At 35.0% G+C, this 20,940-nt stretch overlaps 1 protein-coding gene across 2 annotated transcripts in view; it reads right to left on the bottom strand.

Annotated features, from left to right (window-relative positions):
* Positions 1-20,940, bottom strand: part of ALG9 (ALG9 alpha-1,2-mannosyltransferase) — a 128,096-nt gene that overhangs the window by 103,480 nt on the left and 3,676 nt on the right. For both annotated transcript variants that reach the window (XM_074304281.1, XM_074304282.1), the window contains exons 2-7: positions 19,819-19,957; positions 15,632-15,766; positions 12,379-12,449; positions 11,273-11,361; positions 9,461-9,596; positions 513-600 (exon numbers count right to left, since the gene is read on the bottom strand). In XM_074304281.1, the coding sequence (XP_074160382.1) occupies positions 513-600; positions 9,461-9,596; positions 11,273-11,361; positions 12,379-12,449; positions 15,632-15,766; positions 19,819-19,957 (658 nt within the window). The remainder of the gene's footprint in view (positions 1-512; positions 601-9,460; positions 9,597-11,272; positions 11,362-12,378; positions 12,450-15,631; positions 15,767-19,818; positions 19,958-20,940) is intronic.

The raw sequence follows: 20,940 nt of genomic DNA, 5'->3' as shown, positions 1-20,940 counted from the left end.
TGAGGCAAAAGGGCAGAAAAATAGAAGAGCTGAATAGAAGACGTGGAGTCATTCAGTTTGCTGAAGCTAAGACTAGTGGAAGAGAGTAATATGAGGTCTGGATGGGGAGGTACCAGATTTGAGAGGGCTTTCAATACTGAATGTGCATAGAGATTGCAAGGACTATAGTTTTGCCTCAGATTGATGTCTCCTAATTTAACTAATTTTCTCTTTTATTCCACAGTTTGTAGTCACAAACAAAAACAAAATACACAAACAAGAAAAAAGATCTCATTGTTTACATTTTAAAGCACATGTTAACAAGAAAATTCTATTTGTTTCTATGTTCTCTTCTCATCTCTAATATATGTCTTTTTCTGGACTGTGTCACTGCTTAATTATTTGAATAGCTGCAGGGCAATATGTATCTAAATTAATTTGACTCCGAGTTCTACCTTCTCCTCCCCTTCAAATTCTTAATGCTCTCCAACTTTTCCATTTAACACAATCAAATGTAGAAATAAAAGACTCACCAGAAAGAGTATCAGAGCCACTAGTGACCAGTGAAGAAAACTCTTCCATCTTCGTTTCATGACTAGCAAATCAAAGGCAATAGGTAATCTATAAACATTCAACAGGGAAACAGGGATTGAGAAAAACAGCAATAATAATAATGGGCATTTAAATAGCATTTTGAGATCTGCAAAGCAGACAATCATCAGACAACTCCAAGTGATAGGTGGGGCAGGTATTGCTATCCCAGTTTTACAGATGAATGCAATAAGTTCAGAGAAGCTCAGGTCACAGATAGTGTCTGAGCTAAGATACAAAACCATGTTTATTGGTTCCACCACTATTGTTCTTTCACTTCACCATACAAGAGATTAAGAAATCCAGATAATTGATTAGATTCAAAAATGCTTCTCATAGAGTTGAAAGAGTAGAATTACTCTAACAGTTATGATGCAAGAAATAAAATTGGTATGTGAACAGTCTTTTTTTTAGATCTCTGTGGGATTCTTTCATAAAACCTAAATGGTAATAAGGAATACTAAATTATAACGATGAATTTCATGAGAATTTGAGTTGCTTGATATCATATGCCCCCCATCATGGATGTTTTAAATAAATGAAGAATTAGTAGAATATATCAAGATGATCTCTGAGATCTCTTACAACTCTGAAATTCTGTTTATCATGGACCTTTGAGTCAAATAAGAGAGTATCTTTAGCTTAAATTAATAGTAACCTCAATAACTCTGAGAATTCTAGAATCACAGAGTCCTATGGTTTACAGAGATGTTGGGATTATCTAGCTTCAAATGAAGCATGAATTCGCTAAAACATGCCTAAAAAATTATTATCCATTAGAGTAGGAAATGAGGAAATCAAACTATCACTTTTTGCAGATGACATGATGGTATACTTACAGAACCCCAAAGACTCTGCTAAAAAGCTACTAGAAATAATTCAAAATTTCAGCAAAGTGGCAGGATACAAAATAAATCCATATAAATCCTCAGCATTTTTATATATCACTAACAAAATGCAACAGCAAGAGATACAAAGAGAAATTCCATGCCAAACAAATGTTGAGAGTATAAAGTATTTGGGAATCCATCTACCAAAGAAAAGTCAGGAATTATATGAGAAAAATTACAAAACACTTGCCACAAAAATAAAGTCAGATTTAAATAATTGGAAAGACATTCAGTGCTCTTGGATAGGCCGAGCGAATATAATAAAGATGACAATACTCCCCAAACTAATCTATTTATTTACTGCTATACCAATCAGACTCCCAAGAAACTATTTCAATGACCTAGAAAAAATAACAACAAAATTCATATGGAAGAATAAAAGGTCGAGAATTGCAAGGGAACTAATGAAAAAAAAAGTCAGGAAGGTGGTCTAAGTGTACCTGATCTAAAGCTATATTATATAGCAGCAGTCACCAGAACCATTTGGTACTGGCTAAGAAATAGACCGGTAGATCAGTGGGACAGATTAGATACAAAGGACAAAAAAGGGTACATCTATAGCAGTCTAATCTTTGACAAACCCAAAGATATCAACATTAGGGATAAAAATTCATTATTTGGAAAAAACTGTTGGGAAAACTGGAAATTAGTATGGCAGAAATTAGATATGGATCCACACTTAACACCATATACCAAGTTAAGATCAAAATGGGTCCATGATTTAGGCATAAAGAATGAGATCATAAATAGATTAGAGGAGCAGAGAATAGTCTACCTCTCAGACCTGTGGAGGAGGAAGGAATTTATGACCAGAGGAGAACTAAAGATCATTATTGATCACAAAATAGAAGATTTTGGTTACATCAAACTAAAAAGTTTCTGTACAAATAATACTAATGCAAACAAGATTAGAAGGGAAGTAACAAATTGGGAAAATATTTTTAAAAGCAAAGGTTCTGACAAAGGTCTCATTTCCAAAATATATAGAGAACTGACCCTAATTTATAAGAAATCGAACCATTCTCCAATTGATAAATGGTCAAAGGATATGAACAGACAATTCTCAGATGAAGAAATTGAAACTATATCCACTCACATGAAAGAGTGTTCCAAATCACTACTGATCAGAGAAATGCAAATTAAGACAACTCTGAGATACCACTACACACCTGTCAGATTGGCTAAGATGACAGGAACAAATAATGATGAATGTTGGAGGGGATGTGGGGAAACTGGGACACTAATACATTGCTGGTGGAGTTGCGAAAGAATCCAGCCATTCTGGAGAGCAATCTGGAATTATGCCCAAAAAGCTATCAAACTGTGCATACCCTTTGACCCAGCAGTGCTACTACTGGGCTTATATCCCAAAGAAATACTAAAGAGCGGAAAGGGACCTGTATGTGCCAAAATGTTTGTGGCAGCTCTTTTTGTTGTAGCTAGAAACTGGAAGATGAATGGATGTCCATCAGTTGGAGAATGGTTGGGTAAATTATGGCATATGAAGGTTATGGAATATCATTGCTCTGTAAGAAATGACCAGCAGGACGAATACAGAGAGGCCTGGAGAAACTTACATCAACTGATGCTGAGTGAAATGAGCAGAACCAGAAGATCACTATACACTTCAACAACAATACTGTATGAGGATGTATTCTGATGGAAGTGGAAATCTTCAACATAAAGAAGAGCCAACTCACTTCCAGTTGATCAATGATGGACAGAGGTAGCTACACCCAGAGAAGAAACACTGGGAAGTGAATGTAAATTGTTAGCACTAATATCTGTCTGCCCAGGTTACATGTACCTTCTGAATCTAATGCTTATTGTGCAACAAGAAAATGGTATTTACACACATGTATTGTATCTAGGTTATATTGTAACACATGTAAAATGTATGGGATTGCTTGTCATCGGGGGGAGGGAATAGAGGGAGGGGGGGATAATTTGGAAAAATGAATACAAGGGATAATATTATAAAAAATATATATATAATAAAAAATTATTAATAAAAAAAATTATTATCCAGCCACTACTTAATAGCAACCTGTATCAGGGGGAAAGTGACCTCCTAAAGTAGCTTGTTCCATTTTAGGAAGTTCCTAATTGTCAGGAAGTTAGATAGTCATCTTTTTTTGTTTAATGTTTTTATTTCATAACAATAAATTTAACTCTGCAATCTAGCTAGACTTGTACAAGGAAAAGGGAAATGAAATCCAAAGAGAATTGTAGGAAGTGAAAGTACAAGGATTATAGGATAGGGGAACAGAGTGGAAGTTCCCTGCCCAGTTGCAGAAGAATGGTTTATGGCTTAAGACAAAAAAGGAAAAGGAAAGAAAAGATTTATCAGATTGTCTGTATTCAACAATGGTGATGTCCTTTCTGGCCTTGACATCATGTAATCTGAAGTGTATATGGCTTCTACATTGCTCATATTTTGTCTTTTACCTGGTCAAACACCACATTCTTGGAACCATCCAATTAATCTTAGCAGAAGAGATGAAAAACAGGGGTGCTTTTGTGTTTGCCAGGAATAAGATACTAGGACTAGTGATGAAGTTATCATCAGCATATTTCTCCTTATAATGCCATTATGGCTTGTGAAGTTACCACATGATGACCCTGTAAAAGCTGGATCCCTTGTAACCAAATCCCTTCTCTCCAATGCTGAGAGCATGAACACTTTCTGTTATTTTTGAAATCTTGATTGAAAATGGCTTGAAAAAAATTCCATCTAGGTGGTTATTATTGGCAATGATGTCAAAGTACATGATAGAGTTGGCCATGGCCACAGTTGGATGAACTGGGAGTAGTAGTAAAGGCAAGAACAATGAAGACTGGCATATGGCAAAACAAGAAAAGCCAAAGGCTCTTAATATCTTTTTTTTTTTTTAATCTTCCATTTGTTCATTGTCCTCTTTCTTTTCTTTTCTTTTCTTTTCTTTTTTTTTTTTTTTGATAATTTATTAATTTTATAATTATAATTTTTTTGACAGTACATATGCATGGGTAATTTTTTTTACATTATCCCTTGTATTCACTTTTCCAAATTTTAATCTCCTTCCCTCTACTCCCTCCCCTAAATGACAGGCAATCCCATATATATTAAATGTGTTACAGTAGATCCTAGATACAATATATGTGTGTAAAACCAAATTTCTTGTTGCTCAGTAAGAATTGGATTCCGAAAGACAATAGTGCAAACATTTTACACTCCTTTCCCAGTGTTCCTTCTCTGGGTATAGCTATTTCTGTCCATCATTGATCAACTGGAACTGAATTGGATCTTCTCTATGTTGAAGATATCCACTTCAATTAGAATATATCTTCATACAATCTCATTGTTGAAGTGTATAGTGATCTCCTGGTTCTGCTCTTTTCACTCAGCATCAGATCATGTAAGTCTCTCCAAACCTCTCTGTATTCATCCTGTTGGTCATGTCTTACAGAGCAATAATATTCCATAACATTCATATACCATAATTTACCCAACCATTCTCCAATTGATGGGCATCCATTCATTTTCCAGTTTCTAGCCACTATAAAAAGGGCTGCCACAAACATTTTGGCACATATAGGTCCCTTTCCCTTCTTTAGTATTTCTTTGGGATATAAGCCCAGTAGTAGCACTGCTGGATCAAAGGGTATGCACATTTTGATAACTTTTTAGGCATAATTCCAGATTGCTCTCCAGAATAGCTGGATTCTTTCACAACTCCACCAACAATGTATCAGTGTCCCAGTTTTCCCACATCCCCTCCAACATTCATCATTATTTGTTCCTGTCATCTTAGCCAATCTGACAGGTATGTAGTGGTATCTCAGAGTTGTCTTAATTTGCATTTCTGTGATCAGTAGTGATTTGGAACACTCTTTTTCATATGAGTGGATATAGTTTCAATTTCATCATCTGAAAATTGTCTGTTCATATCCTTAGACTCTTAATATCTACAAAGTTTCTCACAGACCATGTCCAAAGCAGATTTCATTATCTCTCCCTCTAAGGCTCCCCCTACTCCAAATTTCCCTAGTCCCCTACACTGACAAGTTCCATGTTAGATTCACCTCATATGCAATTTGCTAAGTTCTAGTGTTTCTATCTTTACAATATTACTTGTATATGTCCCCTCCTATCTGCTCACACAACTACCACCATGGTATAGGACCTCATCATCTCATATCTACCCTACTGAAATCACCTGATGGCTAGTGTCACTTTCTTAAGTCACTCCCCACTCTAATCTATCCTCCACTGAGCTGCCAGAATGATCTCACAGAAGGGAATGTCTGATCATATTACACACAACCCTATCCAACAAACTCCAGGGATTCCTCATTACTTCCATAATCAAAAAGAAAATCCTTAGTTTGCCTTTTAAAGTCCTTCCCAGCTTGGCCCCTTCCTATCTTTGCTGTCTTCTAACATTTTACTTCTGTCCATGCACTCTAGGAGCCAGCCACATTGATTTTTTTTGCTGTTTTCTCAAATAACATTCTATCCTCAAATTGTAAACCTTCTTAATGACTGAACCCCACACCTGGAATGCTTTCCTCCATCACTTCTGCTTCCTTGGCTTCCTCAATGCTCACCTTCTATAGGAGTCCTGGCCATTCACTCATCTAATTTTTTTTTAGATTATTTTCTTATTATTATCTATCTATCCATTTACACATCCATCCATCTATTCATCTATTCATCCACCTATCTCTCTCTCTCTCTCTCTCTCTCTCTCTCTCTCTCTCTGTTTAAATGTTATCTCTAATGTTAGAATGTGAGTTCTTCAATGGTAGAACCAGGTTTTTTTTCTTTTCTATATATCCTCAGAGCTTAGCACAGTACTCTGAGCATGGTAAGTACTTAATAAATAAATTAATTTTTGGTTTTGTTACAAAGGATAGATTCAGTGACAAAATTACAAGTAAAGGTAAATGAAGATATCAAAACAAAATAAGATTTTTTAAAGACTGTAAACTAGGACAATTAGGTGGCACAATAGATAGATCACCGTGCAGTTCAAATCCTGCCTAAGACACCTACTAGTTATGTAACCCTAGGCAAGTCACATACCTCCATTTGCCTCCAAAAGAATAAAATAAAAAGAATGTAAATTTTAAGGTAGGAACTTGCTCAAAATTTGTATTTATATACAAAAAATGCTTGTAGCTTTTTAGTTACATTCAACTCTTCATGACCCCTGTTGTGCTTTCCTTGGCAAAGATACTGGACTGATTTGCCATTTCCTTCTCCAGCTCATTTTACAGATAAGAAAATTGAAGCAGAGTTAAGTGATTTGCCCAGCACACAACTAGCAAGAGCCTGAGCCCAAATTTGAACTCATAAAGATAAGTCTTCCTGATTCCCAGCCTACTGCTCTATCTACTGCACCCCAGAGTGTCTGATCTCCTTTTATAGATTATTCATTATATTCCTTCTAACAACTGCTGTTTATCTCCTTTTCAGTTAAATTTCTCAAACAAGTAAAACTATAGCTGTTGCTTTCATTTCCTTTTTACCACACTTTAGAAGGATAGCAGGGTGTTGGGAAAGAAAGTGTTAAGATTTGGAGTGAGGAAAATTTGGGTTCAAATCCTGCCTGACAGTTTATATCTGTGTCAATGACCTTGGACAAATCATTTAGCCTCATTTTCCCCACTTAACTTGGCTCTCTTCTAACTCTAAATCTAAGATCCTATGCTCTCTCCTAAATGATCAGCAATTTCTTCTATAGTTACCAACAGCTTCTTCCTAGCTTAATGTAATTATTTCTTAAGCTTTCATCTCCTTCATAGATAATTTTGCTATTTCTAACAGTATTGATTCTTTTTTAGTACTTCTGATTCTTCAAGACTCATGTCTGCTTCACTTCTTCCTTCTCCCATCCAACTGTAGACATTCTTGTTCAAAGAAAGCTTCTAGTTTTCCTCTATGTTTATTTCCTTGGAGTAGGCACTCCAACCACTTTTCTGACTTTAACAATTATCTATTGATGACTAAATTAATGACAAAAAATGAAAAATTTATCCATGTTTCAGTAAAGTTTTCAAGTACATCCACTTGATTATCTAACTCAAATGAATTTATTAGTTCCCTAATGTGGATGTTCCCTCCCAAAGATACAGACTGCAACTCATCCATCCTACTCCTCCTTTTTCAATCATATATTTCTTGGGTTATGTTCTTTACTCCAGATAAAGCTCTTTATTTACTATGTGATTCTTCATACTAACATTTGCCATGTGCCTCTCCATTAACCTCTGAGTGATACATATTTTAATTCTTTGGAGACTTGCAGACATTTGGTGCACAAATATTGCTGATATTAAGATGGGCTTTTGCTTTTGAGAAAAATATAATATTAAAGTAGCTTCCCAATTTCCCAAAGAAAACAAAGTCACTCTTTAAACATGCATGCATACATACACACACATATACATAGATTCTACTGGAGTAACTCTATAGATTGCCTTTCTAACTATACATCAAAATTTGAACACTAATTATTCTTTATCTGCTGGTTTCTTTTTTCTTCTATAGAAAATTGGCCAAATTCTTTTGAGTAGCTTTGAATATCATCTAGGAGCTTTTGATGTAAAAAGAATGATGTCATCTAAAAAAGACCATCATCCAACATGGAATAGTTCTTCAACTTGGACTTTGCTGGATCTCCTCCATGACAATGTTGAACTCTCCTTGTTTTTTGCCTCACTTGATGTTTATAATCAGAGAGTTACTGAAGTAGGATGTCTTCAAGAATTAAGGTTTCCACAGAAGTGAAGATACCCTACTTTCTTCTCCTCCTCATTCCCTTCCCATAGAAATCCCTCATACTCTACCCCCATACTTGACAATTTCTCTCATGGAGACCCCTCATTAAGCACTTTTCACCCCATCCTCATCACACACACAATGGGTTGGTTCCCTATCAAGTAAAATCTAAGTTATTCAACATGGAATTTTAAAATGGTCCATCAACCAGATTTTTTGCCTATTGGATAACATCTATAAGACTCCTTAACAAATCAGCCTCAACTCACTAGGAAGACAGGTATTCTTTCCATGCTCAGAATAAAAGATACTTAGTTCTATCTCCATAACTTGGCTGGTATTGTTCTCACTACTTGGAATATTTTCCCTATTTCTCTCTACCAAAAAAGAGTCTAAATTTCCATTGAAGTTCAACTATTTCATAAAATTTTTCCAAATAAACTCAAAGAATTTTTCAACCACCCAAAGAATTTTTCTTTACTTTTAATTTAATCAACAATTCTGTTTAGTCTTTACGACTTATAATGCATTTGCTTATATAAAGCAAATGTCTTCTAGAGTGATGGTGTTACACTCAAATAGAATCCTGGCAGGCTACAAACTGACATTAGCTATGCTATATTGTATTTTTCTTTTGTCAAATATTTCCCAATTATATTTTAATTTGGTTCCATTTGGAGACTAGCCAGGAATTTAACAACTCACTCTAGATATTTCTTGCTTCATGCCAATTATATAGCAAATTTCTGGGGGACAAAGAATTTTTCTTCTACTTCTGTAGAAATACTGTACCTTTTTTAAAAAATACATCAATATACTATAATATAACATAATATTTCATGGCTAAATGAAAATATCAGGCAGAAATGATTGGTCAGATCTAGTGCCACTCTGCATACTTCAAGATCCCAGTCTTCTCCTGACTAAAATGTAAGCTCTAGCATCATTTCTTTCTCTGTACTCTCAATGACTACTTTACAGGTACCAACACATTTCAGCACTTAGTAAATACTGTTGAATTGATCCAAATTGGCCTTCTAGGGATCATAAAGGTGCACCTAAGTCCCAAATTAAGACCTCTTCAACACTGCAGCTATATTATAGATCCAATTACAGACTTCTACAGACTTCTGTCTTGCCCAGACTGTTTAGACATAACTAAGCACTAAGACTCGATGTGTGATTGCTGATCAGGGAATGGAAGGGTGGAAAAGAATTTGACTTAGCTTCTTACCCAAGAGCTGCACTAAATGGCCAGCCGAGGATAGCCCCACCGGCTACTGCCAGCACAGCAATGGAGGTCTTGTCCATGAACCAGCCCGTCATAGCTACCACAGTTGTGTACATACAGAAGCTGCTAGGAAGGAAAGCTGAAAAAGTATGGAAATGTTTCAAAAACAACGATAAAAATAAAGACTTAAGACAATTTATAAAAAATCTTCATTAAGGTTAAATGCTATCATATGCTGCAAGGCAGAAAGAACCACAAGAGTTTATTTTATGTTAGTATGTTAGACATGACCACATTAACAAATAAACAGTAAGAACCACTAATTCTTTTAAAACTCCATTTCAGTAGTAATTAACTCTTTCCTCATTTACCAAACACAACAGAAGCCCAAGACCACTGGACACATCCTACAATTCATACTCATTGTGCCTCCAAAATTCACAGGATTGTCCCCAGGTTTCACGTGCACTCTGGGATCAAAGTTTCACGAGCATAACAGCAACCCAGAGGGTTGACTTCTGCCAGTTTCCTGGGGCTGCTCTGGTCCAAACATGTAACTTCCTAGTAGTTACAAGTGCTATACAGAAGGGCTTTTCCAGAGCACAGAGGTTTGGCAAGTCCAACCCATTGTCATCCTGAATCCAATGATATGAATACTTTAGCTTCTGGACACACTTATCATATCAGAAAACTGGGTACCTTCCCCCAGGAAGCTTCTAATAATAGCAGCACGATGTCATATTTAAGAGCTCAAAGCAACTTTACAAATTAACTAGTCTCACCTGCTCATTTTGAGAATAGGGAAATTGAGGTCCTCAAAGGTGAAGTAACTTAAATGAAAGTGCAAAGCCAAGTTTAAATCCAGGTCCTATACAGCTGCAGTCAGTGGGGGGCTTAGCTACAAACTGTCTTTCTCTAGCTGGGGAGCAGGCTTTCCCTGATAGAAAGCTTCACTTAGTGAGCTAATGGCATTCTACCAGAGCTTTTGTTCAGTATCTGAAGTGAAGACTGCTTACATTTTGCTCCATTTGGTAATGAAGTAATATGCCAATTGTTCCTGATATACCACAGGGCTCCTCAAAGGACAATTCTTGCTTTTCTTGCTACTTATCTCCTGCTCTACCTAGTCAAAAGGGAAGTAATAATTAGTACCCAATTCCAATAAGAACTGAATGAAGAGCTCAGCAAGGAGCTCAGCAAAAAGCTCAGGGGATCAATGTTCTAATCCTGGCTCTGACTGAAAGGATAACTTTAATACCATAACATTCTTAACTGCAATGTACAAAGTCAAATTTAATCCTGGCACCTTTACCAAAAGCTAATTTTGGGAGCAACTCATAAAGGATTGTAAAATATTCGGAAGAGCAGATTTTCCAGACAAAGGGGGCTTAATATTGGTGAATAGAGGGCTGACAACTCCATTTGCTAATATGTAGTGAGAAAGGATAGAGACATCTACACAAATCCAGGAAGGCTGATTCAGAATTTTCTAAACCAAAGCCCTCATTATTAACTATAGCTCTAAAACCAAAAACAAACAAAAACTATACCTTTGGTTTCTTACATTAATCTCAAATAATCTTGGGAAAAGATTTTCATTCACAATCAGAGACAAGTTTTTCCTGGAAGAAAATATTCCCTCATGGAGAATCACAAAGGTATATTCTTACATCCCAATGTTGTACAGGAAAGTTTGGGGTTAATGTTATCTCGTAAAGAATCTTATGGCTTGGCTTTTTAAACTTACGCTAAAACAAAGTGTTTTCTTGCATTGCAACAAAGTCTCTATAGATGTATCATCCTCTTTTCTCTTACCAGCTGATGAGCAAAACATCCCAGTGCTGAGAACTAAAAATGCCAGCATCAATCGACTCACATGGAGGCCAAATTTCTTGCACACAGCCCTGTGAGCAAGGAAAAAAAAAAATCAAACATGTCAGGCCTCAGGAACAACCATTTCAAATCAGATAAAAACCTGTTACATTGATTAGTGATGATCTAGTAATCTGAATTACAATATAGAACCATTGTGACAAACTCATCAACCTGAGGGTTTAACTGAGACAGTTAATCTGTCTGAGTCCAATTTTCTAGAAACTAAAAGTGATACAATTATAATAACAGACAGGAAACTAAAGATCTTAGAGGACAGAAAGAAAAAATATAAGATTCTCCTCTAAAAACCTATCCCACTAAGATCGCAATAAGGCTTTATCAATTACTAAATCATCAAATGATGATATGGACGATACTGTTGTGGTGTCAGAGAAAAGAAACCCTTCACTGTGGCACCTACCTGCCCACTAACACTGAAGACAAAAGGGGAAAAGTCATATATAACTACTAAGTTTTTTTTTTTTTAAATGTCATCCTATATTGTCAAAGAAATGAAAAAATCCTTACACTTCTATACTACATAGCAGTTACAAAGCAAATTCACATATACTAATCCTCCCAACAACTTTTTAAAGGTGATACCTATCTTATTATCCCCATTTTACTTACATGCAGAAACATGGAATGCCATTGTGACAGGCCCTCCCAGGCTACCTGGTCTCCTCTCTATGGGAGCAAGAACCTGTTTCAGATTAAGGCTTGCCCAAGGTCATAAAACTTGTGAAAAGTCCAGGTTTTATCCCAGATCTTCTGACTACAAGTTTACTGAATATAGACAAACAGAACTAAGGTGATCAACATAAAAATCAGATATCTTATTACAAGAAAAACAATAACCACAAGTACTCTTTGTCCAAAACAAACTTATTTTAAATTTTAAAAAACCACATCAAAGATAAAAGCATTGGAGAGAGGGAAAAGAGTGAGGGCAAGTTTTGGCCACTGCCACACATGTCAGGAGGATAGTACATTCCATCTGGTATCCTACACAGTGATTTTCTACAAGCAAAGCTTTCTGTACTCACTTATAAAAGTAAAGTTCACAAACAGAGCTCACAAAAGCCAGGATACATCGCAAAAAGTAAAAGACGAGAACCTAAAAGAAATCCAGGGGGAAAAAAAAACAAAAAACAGAAGTCACAGACATAAGTTTAAACAATTTGAAAAATAAAATTCAAAAAATAAATAGGATAATATAGGTTAAGTCAAATAGCTGATAAAGCATTTACATAGTTATATCTGCTAAAGAACTTTTAAGCTGCTCAAAATGAGACTACTAACTTAAAATGAAAAGCATAATTAGAGTAACACGTGCTTCTAGATTGGAATATCATTGATTTTCTTTATTAATACCATCAATTTTCAGAGCAAATAATCCCTCCAATTGAATAATAATAACTAATATACCATATTTTAGGAAGGACATTGACCGGCTGAAGCTCCACCCAGGATGACAAGAGGACTAGAAACCAGGTATAAAAGGATTCACTGAAGGTCACAGTGATATTTAGATTTTTTACAAAAAAGAATAATTATAAGGGTCATGCTCACCATCTTCAAATATTTGAATGACTATAATAGAGAATTCAATAAGCATTTATTAAGCATCTACAAGTGGAAGATATTCTATTAGTTTCTAGGGTTACAAAGACAAAAAAATTAAATATTCTATGAAATAAAGTAGTTTTCATTTCACTAAGGGACTACAAATGTCCACAGATAACTAAATACTAAGTAAACACAAAGTTGGGAATAGAGAAGACAGTACCAATCATTGGAAGGTTCAGAAACTAGCCAAATTCTAAATTCTAAGGGGAGATGGTAAAAAGAGAAAGTGTTTCAAGCATGGGGGATGACCAGGTAAAAGGCATAACAATTAGGAATGGAGAGTAATGCACAGGGAACACACAGAAGGCCAGTCCGGCTAAAATTTGAATATGAAGGGAGAGTATTTTGAATTAAGTCTGAAAAGGGAAACTGGAATCAAATTGTAAAAGGATTTAAAAGCCAAAAGAGGAGGGAAATGTCACGTAGAGAAGAAATAAAAATTCTGCTTGGTGCAACAGGTAGATACAGTAAAGCAGATTCCAACTCTACATAAGAAATCCACAAACTTATTTTGAAGCTGTGAAATCTTTCCTGGTTCCTTAAACTCTTAGTGTCTTTGCCCTGGATTTTCTTGTATGAGTTTTATATATGCCTATATTTGAGCATGCTGTCTCTCCATTAAGAAAGCAGAGATTGTTTTGTCTTTGTCTTTATATCTCTAGTGCATAACAAAAGGATGGGCACCTAGTAAGTACTTAATAAATGCTTCCTGATTGAGAACCAAAATTCTCAATAAAATAAAAACACAAAATAATGACTGTATTTAATATAAGTTTACTTCAAGTGGCCTTCAGATTATACATATTATTTTTAAAAGAGGTCCATTAGTTCTAGCAAAATTACAAAGCCATTCATAAACAAAAAGCAGCAAATTTTAAAATAAACTCTCAGAAGTTTAAAAGTAAAAATGTAATCAAATTAAATTACCTCCAAATATGGCTTATAAGAATAGGGGAAAATTAAAATCACTGTGAAACATCATACAAGACTTCATATCACATCCAAGACTTCCCTCTCATAAAGCAATTATAGCCAACAATCATGTTGGCCTCATTGAGTTAAACTGTTTGGTAGGGGTAAGAATAATAAATTTGAAAGCAAGTATTCAAAAATCACAATTCTGCCATTTACTACTTAGTGACATCAGACGAGTCACTTATCCTCTCCATAGAGACCCCTCCCAGTTCCAAATCTGTGATCCTCCATTGAGAAGTTAGAGACTATTAAATCAAGAGTAATGAAATTAGGTAGGGACTATCTTTTCAGTATGAATGGCATATAAGTAAGTATAATAGTACAGAAGATGGAAGAAGTACCAAGTGGTTGAAGCCAGATTTCTACTTAAGACCTTTTCATGGCTAATAGCCTTGTTTGTGTTAGGGCTCTGACAAAAGTCTATACATTAAGAATATAAAGGGAGCTGAGCAAGCTAGCATCCTATTTCAAGAAAGGCATCTATATATTTTTCTTGGGAGCCTTTAGTAACTGAACCTTTCATGAGGCAGTTTTCCAAAACAATTAAAAATGTAAATCACTAGAACTCGGAGGACTGAAGACATCACTTCTAGAAATATGGTAGATAAGGCAGGGATCTGTCAGAGACTTTCGGAGAATGTAGTCTTCTTCTGCCAAAACAAACTATTTTCTTTTTTAGTTCGTTTTTTCTCTTTCTTGGTTTTCCTTATGATTTTTTTTTTTTTTTTCACAACATGACTAATATGGAAATATGTTTAATGAGTACACATATAACCTATATCAGATTGCTTGCTGTACTAGGGAGAAAGAAAGAAGGAAGAAGAAAAAAATTTGGAATCCAAAATCTTACAAAAATGAATGCTGAAAACTATCTTTACAGGTAATTGGAAAAAATAAAATACTATTAAATGGGAGGAAAAAAAGATATTTCACAAGTTATCACCTAGAAGAGGGAAAGCATGCACACTGCCTGCTTTGCTTCAGAGGGCATAAATAGGATTTCAACTAAGTTTTGTTTATGTGTAAGGTTCTAATACTTCAAAACATTTGAGAACCAAAAGAAGATACTAGTGACAGAAACTGGGAAATAGTGAGTTTTAGGACAGAAGATAATTAATTCAGTTTTAGAGTTGCTGAGTTTGAAATCATAGCAGATTAGTTAAATGCAAACAAACTCTCTGAGAACATTCTACTGCTTTTGCCAAACTGTACCTTTTACAAAAAGAAACTTATTTCACGATGAACTAAAAAAGATATGAATCTTAACTTTCATGACTCAAGAAAGAGTGAGTTACAGCCAGCAATAAATATTGATTGATGGATGATTTATTGAGGCTCAATAAATATAAACAATATATCTATTGTCTTTCCTCTGACAAACTTCAAACATTAGAAGGAAAATAATTAAAATATACAGCTAGAACTACTATTCTGGATTAGAACTTAATTACCTCAAATTTGGACAGCTGTCACTACCTTCCAAACCAGCCTCCATTCCATTTAATCCTTCCTCTGCAGTACAAGATTTTCCCTAAAGATCACTGCTCTTTATGCCACTGTCATGCACTTACCTCAAAGCCCTAGGCCCTTACACCTTATCTAAAACTCTGCCTTAGAGTATAGTTTTTAGTTTAAAAAAAAATTCAGTTGTTTTGACCCTCAAAGACAAGTACTTCAGGTTAGACCTGGTCTTACCTTGTTAGTTTGAAGGACTTTTGCATGGAATGCAGCTGGTAAGGCATGAAGCCACAGGTAAGCATAGGATCGGATAGCATAAGCTGGGGAATATTCCCATGTCTGAAATCCATTCCCATAGACGAGGTAGTGCATCTAAAATTCCAAAACAGAGAAATGAACTGAAGGTTTGCAGGCCAAAACTCATTCTCATGAGGATATATGGTGACATGAAGAGCTTCTTAGTAAATCTATGAATTAATGGTTAAAAAAATATGTAAAGCTGAAAATCTATACAGAATTTTGGCAGCTAAGGCTAGTTTTAGACAAAGGCCAGAGGAAACCATCATGGTAGAAGGTTTAGGAAATAGAATACTGTAAGAATATAGAATATCCTGCTTTTGGGTGCTCAAAAGCCCTTTGATTATTTTACTATGAATCTTTTAATTATTGATTTTGATACAATGTTGTTGACCTTCGTTCTTGAAGAGAACTAAAATGACATCACTATGTTAGAATCAAGCTCCAGGGTGTCCAACTGTGGCTCAACAGACCAAGAGCTCTGAATGTTTTGCCGCAGGTTGAACACAAATATTCCATGTGAACAGATGGAGTGCATTCTCTAAATATGTGCATCTTGTGTTTCTTTTGAGCTACTGAAGAGGGTTCACCATGCTGCACGGTCCTGTGCCAGTATCTCCCATGTCACATAATCAATTGCAAAGTTCTTAAGAGATACTTTGAGAGTTTCTTTGTATCACTTTTTCTGATCAGCTGCTTGCCTAATGTGAGTTCTTCATAAAATCGTCTTTTAGGCATGATATGTTTGGCATTTGAACTTGCTGTATTTGCTTACACTCTTAAAATCAAACAAGGTGTCCGCCATAAGCATACAACTTGCCCTCATATAGCTTCACTGCATCTTAGATGATGGAAAATAACTTTTACATCCTCCTCATTATTAGTCCTCAAGTAACTAGGGTAGAAATATTATGCTTCTCATTCCCTTCAAGCAATTACAATGCTCAAAAATTCCAAGAGCATTAATCTGGAAATAGAGGTCAACTGGTAATGCCTTATTTCCCTACCAAGCATCCCCTTAGAATTCCTCAAAAGTGAAGGCACATCCCTGTTCACATTGGAGATGGAATTATTTCTTTTCATAAGAGGAAGCTCAGCAACAGACTGCAGCTGTCACACAACCCTTAATTCTATGTAAATGTGAAGGATTTCAGTTTTCCTCCGATCACCAGCCGGCTGAAAAAAATATCCCTCAATAAATTTCATTTGAACAACTAAATTTAAGTGGGAGTTTTCTCCTTTTTTCTGTTTCTAATGGAGATGCTGGCATATCACATAATTATTTATTCGGAAGGAAGGGAAGGAGAAGGAAATAAGCATTTACTACTATGAGCCAGACACTACACTAAGCATTTTTACAAATATTATCTCATTTAATTCTTACAGCTTTTATTATCCCCATTTTATAGTTAAGGCAACTGAAACAAAAATAGATTAAGTGAATTTCCCAAGGGGGTATTACTAGCAAGTGTATGAAGCTGAATTTGAACTCAGGTCTTCCTGATTCCACGCCCAGCACTCTATTTATTGCACTAACAGAATTTGGAAAAAGAAGAGCGAAACTAATCAAGTCTCCTCATTTTAAAAATCCTACACCTAACTCACAAAAACAACCCTCATTCAGGTTGCCTCAATGAACTGTCCCCAGTCACTTGCCCAAGATTATCCAAGTCTGAAATCCTTCAAAGAAGATTTACACAATATATAGAGAGCCTTCTAGGTATTTTAATTTTTTATGGATACCAATGCAATAGCTAGCCTGCTTGTCTGCCTATTACCCTGTCTGTTACTATCCCTGGGCTGCCCCTCTCTCCCAATATATGTCCACAAGTAATCTTTGGTAATAAGCAACAGCCATTTCCTTCATGAAGCACTGGGTATGCACCTCTCATATACTTACCATGAATTTCCACTGTCCTCAGGGAAAACTTGAATCTTTACTTTTCTGATATTTATAGTGTTCTATGATTCAGAGCTACACAGAGCACAGGGATAATATATATTTTTAAATGTGTTTTGGTAGCAAAATAATTTGGGATTCGTATTTAGGAACCCTAAGAAAATCCCCAAAAACAGTCTTGCCTGTCCTCTATTTTTAGGTCCAGCTCACTGTACGTCTGCAATACCCATCTAAGATAGATGGAACTAGTGACTCCCTATCCAAACATATGTCACCATCTGAGTAAAATATATTCTTTATCCATTAGTTTTTTCCAATATAGATTGCTAGATCAATTTCTATAGAGGGTTATAGGCCCTCAAGTATTCTAGGGCTCAAAGTCAATTCAGTGTCATGCATAAAGAGAAGCATCCAGATATCTTCACAACTTATAAGGAATTCATCTTCCATTTTAACTCTGTATAGAACAAAACTTTTTTTTTTATTGTTTGTTTTTTATTTTCAAATAAATATGAAATGAGGTTGTCAACTGAAAGTGTGAGGCTTGAGAAAGGATGAATAGGTTTGTAATAGCTGCTATAAGTGTGATGAGCAACCCACCTCACACCCTAATTATTTCCAGATAATGGAATCATATGCCACAGGTTTAAAACCCTGTAAAAAACTAACTTTTTCCTGGAGAGGTGCCAATTAACTTATTTCTTTCATGGTATATAACAAGAACAAAATTTCTTAAACTGTGAGTTGTAACCCCATATGAAATTGTGTAACTGAATGTGGAGAAAAGCATCAAATATTCCACCAATATTTAATTCTTGTAAAAATAAACAAGTACATCCATCTCATTGGTATTCAATTAGTATTCAAATTTTCTTTCATCTTTAATAAATGGAAAAATTATATATATACCAAAGAATTATTTTAAAATAAATTTCTTTTATGATTTATTATCAGTAAATTCTTGATTGGTATACCTATTTTATATATCTATATACCCAGGGTCATATAAAAATTTCTTGGGTGAAAAGAGGTCATGAGAGGAAAAAAATTTAAGAAGCCCTGGTATAGAACACTGACAAACAATGCAAATATGGATCCCTGTTCTGTAAGCTACCCAATGTAAATAATATAAGGACTACTAAAGAAATTATCTTTGCTATTACATTCGTCAAAAATTTGCCTTCCCACTTAATATGTGTATGGGAAAAGGGAGTGGGAGAAGGGGGAAAACAAGCATTTATTAAAACACCTACTATGTGCCATGCACTGTGTATGGCACTTACCAAATATGATCTCATTTGTTTCTCCCAACAATCTTGGAAGGTAGGTGTTAATATTCTCCACATTTTACATTTGGAAAAAAGCAAGTAAATCATCAAAGCCTAATAATTTGAACTTAGATCTTCCTGACTATCAGCCCAGACTAACACCTAGCACTTCACTTGGTTATTTCAGGTCAATTTTTTTTTTTTGGTGGGGGGGGGGGCAGTGATCAATGAACAATAAACACATAAGCATATTCCATATATTAGGCAATGGCACATAGATAGAACATTGGGCAAAAAGGAGATGATAACAGCAAATAATTCTCAGTTATTGAGAGCATCAAATGAGATATTTATAAAGCACCTAGCACATAGTATGTGCTTTATAAATGTTAATTATTATTAGTGTTTTTATTATCTGTCAATCAATGTGTTACCATGAAAATACTGTCTGCAGCAATCTTCTACAAAAATCAGTCTGTTTCCTGATCAGATTTTCATTAGAGATATCCTAAATTAATGAATAAGACTCCAATACTGTAAAAATAAAATAAAATAAGCATAAGTGTTGGTAATTATTGATGTTATTTCAATCACTTTTTAAAAAATACTATATTTCCTCCTTACTCTCATTCTTTTAAGATATCTTTAAAATCCATCCCTAAGTAAATTTTAAACTATGTAACCTCCAGCATGGGATTCCTCCCTTTGTTTTTGGTAAGGTATTGTGCCTGGATTCTTTTTTTCATGTATCACTGTGTACTAATTAAGAGAGCAAATGAAACTATTTTCATAATATTTGCATTACATTTTCATTTTGGATAATTTTGTAAAACAATCTTTTCCATAATAAAGCACCATGCAACTGATGAAGAACATGGAAACACACATGTATCCACACACACACACACACACACAAAATAATCTTCAAAAAAAACCTAAAAGACCAAGAAATAACTTACTGGTTCCCAGTAGTTGAATGTTTCATCACAGTCAGAAATATTACTCAGGAGGGCAGCACAGAACCGAGCTGAGATCAAGCACTTGAAAGCAGTAGATCCTTCTGGTGCCCAGACTTGTCCTGCTTTACTTCCAGATGGCCTACCCAGGGGCAAAGGATAGGTATCAGGAAGGGGCTACTAGGATGGAAATAAAACTAGCAAGAGGGAAGGGAAAAAAAGCAAAAAAATGCAACAAAGCACTAAAGTTATTACAAAAGAAAAGATATATTCCCAACAATACAATAATCCAAGACAATCCCAAAGGGCTAATAATGAAGCATATTATCTACCTCCAAAAAAAGAATTGATATTGATTGAAGATACACTGAAGGATACATTTTTCACTTCATTTTTTTTCTTTTGAATCTTCTTGGACAAAATGAATATGGAAATTTTTTACATAATTGAACATGTATAATCTATATCTGATAGCTTACCATCTCAAGGAGGAGGAAGGAAGGAAGGCAGAAAGTGAGAGAAGGAAAGAATTTGGAATTCAAAAGTTTAAATAAAAATATTAAGGAAAATGAAAAAACTTCAAAACTTTTTTGTCCTTTCTAAGTATAATCTGTGAAACCAAAATTAGGACCTCAGTTCTTTCACTTCATGGTTTCAATATTTAATTTAGAGACAAACCTAACAGTTGCAATTCCAAAATACCTCAGTCAATAATTAGTCAATGAATTAAGAATTTGAAAAGGAAATTGTTTCTTAGAAATCTGAGTTCAAAAAAATTCAGCATACACGTATAGAAGAGGAAAGACCTGGTTTGGAAATAATAACATATATTTAAATTGAGTTTTAAGGCTTATAAAAAATTTTCCACCCACTCCTATGCAATATGCAGCAAAAAGCAGGATTGCATCCAACAAAAGTAATTAAATTCTAGACTACATAAAAGACTCAATAGCCTCAAAAGTTCTTCCAGTTTTAAAGTATGTTCCTATGTGGAAAAGCAAATTGTCCACATATTAAGAATGTATATTTAATTCTGAGTACTAAATATTAAAAGGAACACTAATGAACTAGAGCACATCTAGAAGAGGGTGACCAAGTTGGTCATAAAACTAGAAATCATAGCAT

The sequence above is a fragment of the Sminthopsis crassicaudata genome, chromosome 3 (assembly GCF_048593235.1).
Source record: "Sminthopsis crassicaudata isolate SCR6 chromosome 3, ASM4859323v1, whole genome shotgun sequence".
NCBI classification, from domain to species: domain Eukaryota; kingdom Metazoa; phylum Chordata; class Mammalia; order Dasyuromorphia; family Dasyuridae; genus Sminthopsis; species Sminthopsis crassicaudata.
Note: the sequence above shows the minus strand (reverse complement) of the source record. Positions and strands in the feature narration are given on the sequence as shown.